The sequence below is a fragment of the Harpia harpyja genome, chromosome 9 (assembly GCF_026419915.1).
Source record: "Harpia harpyja isolate bHarHar1 chromosome 9, bHarHar1 primary haplotype, whole genome shotgun sequence".
NCBI lineage: Eukaryota > Metazoa > Chordata > Aves > Accipitriformes > Accipitridae > Harpia > Harpia harpyja.
Window position 1 is genome coordinate 27,263,432 of NC_068948.1, and position 7,251 is coordinate 27,270,682.

The following is a 7,251-nucleotide window of genomic DNA, read 5'->3' on the forward strand; positions in this document are numbered from 1 at the left end:
GGCTCTGCTGTCTCCTGCGGGCCCCCCATCCTTCGTGGGGCTCCCCCATCCCATGGGCCCCCCCCTTTCCCTGTGGGGCTCCTTCTTGCTCCATGGGCTCCCCACTTCCTGTGGGACTCCCTTCACCCCCATGTTAATACATGCTTGTTAACGGCCGTCCAGTTGGGGCCCGAGTCATGTCCCACCCTGTCCCACGGTCCTTTCCAGGAAGATGGAGACATTCCTCTCCCCTGTCCCAAACCAGACACAGCCTCTGGTCCTGGCAGATCCTCCCTTCTACAGGCAAAACCCCTCCTAATGGTGGTGTGAGTTAGAAAACTACCGGCAGAGAACAGATTGTTCCTGTCTGCTGCTTTGCTGCCTGCGTGTAAATAGTTGTGTGTCATTTACCATCTGGCAGAGGGATGCGAGTACTGAGGCGGTGACTGCGCTGGGTGCCAGGCAGGAGGTGTACCGGCACCGCAAGTGGCTCGTACAGCTCAGAGGCTGCCGGCAGCTCGGGGCAGCACCTGTTTGCTGCAGTGCCACCGGCAAGTGATAGTCACATCTAGGACCATCAGACTGGGAGTCCCCAGCCCCAATTCTGCCAGGGTGGTGGATGCGGAGGGGAGCCGGGAGGGACGGGCATGGGCTCTGGATGCATTTTAGGGGGCCATCTGCCTACACTTGCCCATGAATGAGCAAAATACATGAGGATAGGCTCCTCAGAGGACCCTGGTCTCCACCAGCACCTCCGCCCATCCCAAAGAGAAGGTGGCTGCATGTGCCTTTGGGTGGGGACCCTGCACCCACCCTGGCTGCTTCCCTGCAGCTTTCCGAAGGCACTTCAGTGAACCTGGAGTCACTGCAGGCACGCAGAAATGGTGAGTCAGGCCCCAGAATTGCCAGGCTTGGCTGCTGCTCACGTTCAGTGACGTTTTTTCAAAGCTGAGTCTGAGGGTTGTTCAGGGCTTGGTGTTTTTTTCAGATGATTTCTGGATTCTGAGATTTGGGGCTTGAGTTTCACAGTTTGGTTTTGGTGTGGGGTTTTTTTTTTTACTCTAATGGGGAGACTCATTTTCTAAAAAAGGACCCCTCGTGCTAGCTGAAATTGCCACATCTTCATTCCTAGGAAGATTTGGGAGCGCAACCTCCCCCTGCCTGGGATGAGGCTCATGGCAGACCCGCAAACGCCAGGGGTCAGGCACTACCAGTGTACATAAGCAGTGTCTCCCACCCACACTGCTGAAGCACAAATGACTCCACAGCACGCGGAGCACACGACGATCACCTCCTCAATCTGTTCTCCCCCCCCCCCCCCCCCTTTTAATTGCTTGTGATCATCTCACGCTTTAACCCAGCCTCGATGAATGTGATTCATCTTGGCTGCTCTTAAGGCAGAACGGGAAGGTTACAATGCTGCTGTCCACTGTGTTGACGTGATGTACCCTGCCCATGAAATAATCTATAGTTGGTGTTATGGGGCCATATATCTTCTTGAATTGCAACACCTTAAATGCAACAAATAGCCACTTAATCGATACGAGTTCATTCTCCGTTCTCTTTCTTTATGGAAAATTGGGCTGACTCCCGATCTGTTTCCATAGGAACGTGCTGGGAGACTGGGAGAGCCACCAGCTGCCGAAGGCCCGGCATTAATGCAGGCATGGCGTCTGCTTCGCACCACCAGAAGCTCCAGCTCTCGACATCGTGGCCATGTAAAGCCGAGCCAATTTGTGCCGGAGATAAGGAGCTGCCAGCTGATAACCGGCTTACATGCGGGTGCCTGTGTTATCCCCGCAGATTTTGGTGGAGGATGGAGGGGGCTCCTTTGCTCACCCAGCACCAGCATGGCCAGATGCTGGGGCTCATCCTGCCCCGCTGCTTCTGTGGGGGCTCCCCCAAACCCACCGTTTCCCCGGGGCTGAGCAAAGGCTTCCCCGCGCGATGGCAGCATTTGCTAAATCTCCAGCACAAGCTGGAGATGCCTCAGGTGTCTGCTTTGTTTTGCTTCCCTCTTATGAAATGAAATGAGAGGAAATAAATTGTAGCACAGCTCCCCCGCCCGACTTTCTGTTCAAATGCCAGTTCTCAGCTAAGGCTATTGTTCCACAGAGTTTCATTTTAAACTGCTTTATTAGACACTCTAAAATATCACTTCCTCGCTCTTGAAGGCAGCCTGTTCCTACAAGGGAGATAAAAGCTGATGGCTTGACTGCAAAGGGGACATTTTGTTACTCTCTTAAATCAGCTGACTGCATTTTTTAATTGAAGGCAGCCCTGGGAGTGGTGGTGTATTATTAGCCTTGCCAGTGCCTGCTCCCCTCCACCCCAGGGGCAAGCTCTGCTTTTGCACTGCCGAGGCAAGAGGTTCAATTAAATTTTGGCCTTCTTGCAGAAGCACCCATCAAGCGCTCCAGGCTCCTCATATGTGGAGCGAGGAATTGGGCCGAGTCAGTTCCCACGTCCTCCCAAATGTTGCTCGCTCTTGTGTCTGGCCACAGACGTGCAGCTGGGAACTGGCATGGAAAATCTCCATAACTCCAGTGCCTTTAGTTCCCCTTGGAGGGGAAAAAATACTTCATTTTCTTCCAGTAGATTTTTATTGTAGCTATAAGAATGGTGCAGGTAACGCACAGGAGACACTGCCCCATCCTGAGCCTGGGGCTTCGGTCTGGGCACCACAGAAAGGTGCTGGTTCCCAGGAAGCGATTTTTTTTTTCACCCGCTTTGCCCCTCCTGCTCCCGAGAGGCTGGTTCCTGGCTGGGGAAGCAGCAGAGCTATCCAGAGCATTGCACAACCTTTTTTTCTCAAGGCTCCTCACCGCTCGGTGAAGGAGCGAACCTGAGCTTTGATACAGCCCCAGCAGCTGCCATGTCTGTGCTCCCAAGACGTCAGCAGCGATTACTCATCTCGAGAACTCCTGGTGCGGAGCAGAGGGGAAGGGGGAACTCTGCCACATCTCCTGGCACCTCTGTCCCCGCAATGCTTATCCCCCTCGGGCACCAGCGTGCTCCAGGGACACAACAGCATGCTCCCATGGCTTTTGTTCTTGGTTCTGAGCTGCCATGGAGCCCAGCAGGGAAAGGCAGGTGGGGCTGGCACAGCTGCAGCAGGCGAAGGAGCCGGTGCGGTGACTCCCACAGCAGCTGCAGCAGTGGGAAGCAGCGTGTTTTTATTCTGGCTGTTACAAAAGGTACCCTTGGAAATAGGCAGGAGAAGGCAGACTGCGGCGCAGGCACCCGCATGGCAGGGGGTGCCACGTGAGCACAGCCTTCAACTTTAGCTCTTGGATGCTAAGAGGCTCATCCATCATGTTTTTATAGCCATCACAGCCTCTGCTTGGCAAGACCTACCCTGAGGTGGTCTCCTCCAGCCCAGTGCCATCATGGCCAGGGGCTCCTCCAGCTCAGAGAGGGGCTGTGGGAACACTGGCCGCTCCCACCATGAAAAAGCATGCTTCAGATGCTGACATTTCTCCTTGGCATGGCTCCAGCCCCATCAGCCTCTCCCTTACCAAGCTGTCATCTCTTGGGTGATGGCCAAAGCATCACTGCAGGGTGTCAGACGGGGACCCTGGACAGACCTCAAGCCACCCAGCACACCTCAGAGCTTGTGCTTGGAGGGAGACCAGCAAGGAGAAGGGGGTTACTGTCACTGCTCTGAATTAGCGCACCTGATGCCTCGGTTCCCAGAGAGTGAATCAGTTAAATTAATGAATCCTCCCTAATGCCAGAATTCAAGGAGCTTCCTAATACATGTCAGCCAAGATGGCATTAATACTCTCTTCTGTGACCTTTACATTGCCATCCAAGTCTAGGTTCCCCTTTTTGCCCTTTGCTATTCCCTTTCATATTTAATATTAAATCTGATTTATCTGCAAGATAAATCATGTGCTCAGACAAATTGAAAGGATTTCACAATCTGTCCCCAGGGCAGAGCCACGGATGGGTTAAGCATCAGCCCGAGGGTAAAAGGCATCCTGGGCAGCCCCGGGCAGAGCTGCCGGCTGCTGCTCCCTTGCTGCTCGTCACCACGCCAGTGTCCGATTTTCACCCGCACCACTTGCGGTGCTTGCCGTGGGGCTCCCTGCTGACTCCACCATTTTCTTCAAGGTCAGTGCCCAGCAAAGTCTGGGGTCCGCCCGGGGCGGGCAGCTGCTGCTCTCCACGCCTCTTGATTAACGTGCCATTGAGCACAGAGAGACTCTACTGGACCATCTCGCAGGGGAAAGCCTGGCGCAGCCGGGTCTCTGAAGGGCTTCCTTGCATGTAGAACTCCTTTGTGCCTCCCACGGGATCCTATTACACCTCCTTCGCTGCTTTTTCTTTATTCGCTGCAGATTATTTTTTTCATGCAGCACAAACCAACTGCCAGAACCAGCGACACACACTGATGGAGAGGCAGGAGGGTGGCTGGAGGGAGTGATGGATGACACAAGAGATGCTGGTTGCAGATCTCAGGGACATGTACAGCACTTTAATTGGTCAGCCTGCACAGATTTCCTCACAACAGCATTTTTTAATCTAAAAGAAAGCAAGAAACTGGAACGTGTCTTGCTTCTTTCATGGCTTCCCTGGAGGCAGCAGCAGCAGCACATTAAGGAAAAAGAGAAGGAGGAGGAAAAAATAGTCAGAAGCACCAGGTGGCTGAATAACTTGCAGCCTAATTGATTCCTCTTTAATTAGTACAAAACCTGTTGCTCTCAACCAATGTTCAGTGCCAGCTTTGGAGCAAGCAGCATCCTCCCCGGCCCCGTGCCAGCGCAGCTTGGTGTGGCAGAGGGAGGAGAGGAGGTGCAGGGAACAGTGTGGGGTTGACGGTCCCTCTTCCGTACCTGGGAACGGGGCCACCTCCGGCTTCTACGACTTTCTTTGAGGCAGTGAGAGCAGGAAGGAGGAAAGCTGGCCGTGTCAGTGCCCATTGCTCACCAAGCCACAGCAAGAGGCTTGGATGGGACCATCCGGAGTAACTGAGACTTCAGGGGCATTTCTCTGCCTGTGCCTGGCCTCACTTGGGAACCGCTCACAGTTTCTCACCCAAATCCAGTTATTTTTCAATTGGAAAAGAGCTCAACTTCATTTTCAGTGAAGTTACTTTTCTGCTTTTTGACTCCTGACTTTTGAAAGGATGTCCAAGCCCTTGCATGGCTTTGAAACCAAGCTCTGCGTTGCCAAGGGCTGCTCTGGGTTAGGTGGTGACTTTGCCAAGCACGTCAAAACTCACCCCCTGCACATCTCTAGTGCTTCCAGAAATGCCACCTTATGGTTTTAATTCTTTGGTTCTTCTGACCTGTGCAAGGGCTTCCCCTGGCACAGGGTGGCTGTGGGGGGCTCTACTGTCACCCAGCAGCTTCTCCCCAGCAGACCTGGGAGTCAGACCCTGCTCCTGGCCCTGGGTCTTCGTTTTTGTTGAAATATCATCGCAGATGAAGTGATAACTTGTCTGCAGGTTTTACAGCAAAGCCCCCACCACCGGCCGGCTGGCGATGGTTGCTGCTGCTCCAGCACAGCGGCTGCTCCCCAGCAGGAAACCCAGAAATACCCATTTAGGTAGAAAAGTGTCATTTACCATTGCAATTTACAGCTGATTCCTGCTGAGAAACCCTTCTTACTGTGCGAGCATCAGGCCAGCAGGCTCTGGGAAACAGAGATGGCTTCTTCCACCCTGATAACCATGCAAAGGGGCACAAACGCCATTAACACGAGCCCGGCATCTTTTCGTGCAGATGCATCCTCCGTGGGTGCTCACGGGAATTGCAGGTGTGTCTGGGAGAGAAGAGGAAGCTGATGTGCAAAAGCTGTGGCCTGAGCAGGAAGCTCAGGAGCTGAAATACACCCTGCCAGACCTTGCACACAGACCCAGCCTCGCGTGTCACCGCTGGGCAGGGAGACTGTGCAAAAGCGGCACCATCACAGGCTCTGGCAACTAACGAATCCCAGCTGTATGGCCCCGGAGCAGGAGGCTGACCATCCGTCTACAGGCTCCTGAGGACTCAGGAGCAGTTTTCACAGTGCCGAGCTGTTTGGCTGATGTTGTACAGACCTCTGAAGGCGCGATCTGGCCTGCAGACCTCACACCACCGCACAGATAATTAACACTAACAAATGACCCCGTCGGTGCCTGGAATCCTGAGGCTGGGGTGATGAATTAGCAGCTGAGCAGCCTCAATTTTACCTTGGAAAAGGAGTCCATTTGAGATGGAAATAGCTGCAGGACAGGCCCCCAGCTCATTTTATTTCTGCAGCAAGCACAGGAAGGTGTTTGCAGGAGGGTTTTCTGCCTGGGCTTGGGAGTTGTGGACCAGATCTGGATTGCCCAGCTGGAAGCCACTGCTCCCCCTTGCTCACCGCCCACCCCATCCCCTCGGGAGCAAAAGCTGCTCCACAGGGAGAGAGGCTCACTGCTAATGAGCTGGGGAAATGCTGGCGTGCAGAAGCCGTAGCTCAGCACTGGAGCCATTTTCCTGCCTGCGTGCAAACGCAGAGCCTGATCCGAAGACCCTGGTCCCTACCTGCCCTCCCTCATCCCCGAGAGCTACCTCCCACATCTCGCTCACTCCCAGCAGGCAGGTGCCAATTCAAACCCGTGTCTTGTGGAGCCATTTGCTTGTGGGTTTTGTCTCCCCTGTGGAAGGCCTGCAGTTCCCCACTGTTTATAAAAAGCTCTATCTGTAAGGAACTGTTGAGCAAAACAATAGCTTTTTATTTTTCCCCCTCTTTTCCTCCAAAGTGCGCTTCCCGTCCTGTCACTGCAAACACCAGTGATGCTGCGGGCACATCGCACTGGGATGGGTGAAGATGCCCAGACCCTCACACTGACAGCAGCATCCTCCCTCCCTCCTTGGGCTGGGAAAGCAAAGGGCAAATGGCCGAAGGGAGGCGGAGATCCGCGTTTATGGACATGATTCTCTTTCTCCTGGGAGAAGCCTTAATCCCAAGCCATTAATAAAAACAGATTTCATACAGCACGCAAAGATTAAACGAATTTTGCCTTGTCTCCGTGGGCAGCATCAGAAATACAGCTGCCTTCATACGTTAGGGATCTGCTGCGCTAAGCCACTAATACAGGAAATGAAGCTCCAGGGTTTTAATCACCTATCAAAGAGTCCCCCAGACTGTTAGAAGTATTTTTAGGATTTACAGGTATTAGCTCAAAAAAAAAAAAAGCCTAATTTATCGATTCATCACGATTCAACTACTGCACATCACCCCCCTCCTCCTCTGCTGGCCCTGCAACACCCATAGCTGGGTTAGCCAGGGGGGTCGTGC

The 7,251-nt window shown here is 53.6% G+C and overlaps 1 protein-coding gene across 1 annotated transcript; it reads left to right on the top strand.

Moving 5' to 3' along the window:
* Positions 1 to 48: 48 nt before the first annotated feature.
* Positions 49 to 2,008, top strand: LOC128146535 (uncharacterized). Its single transcript, XM_052797966.1, has 2 exons — positions 49 to 863; positions 1,587 to 2,008. Exons 1-2 carry the CDS (start codon positions 677 to 679, stop codon positions 2,006 to 2,008), a joined length of 609 nt encoding a protein of 202 aa, XP_052653926.1. The 5' UTR covers positions 49 to 676.
* The last annotated feature ends 5,243 nt before the right edge of the window (positions 2,009 to 7,251 follow it).

Excerpts from the sequence above, each read along its gene's own strand:
- LOC128146535 (XM_052797966.1), top strand. The coding sequence starts at position 677 with ATGAGCAAAATACATGAGGATAGGCTCCTCAGAGGACCCTGGTCTCCA. Across the intron at positions 864-1,586 it reads ACTGCAGGCACGCAGAAATG|GAACGTGCTGGGAGACTGGG; the intron begins GTGAGTCAGGCC and ends CTGTTTCCATAG.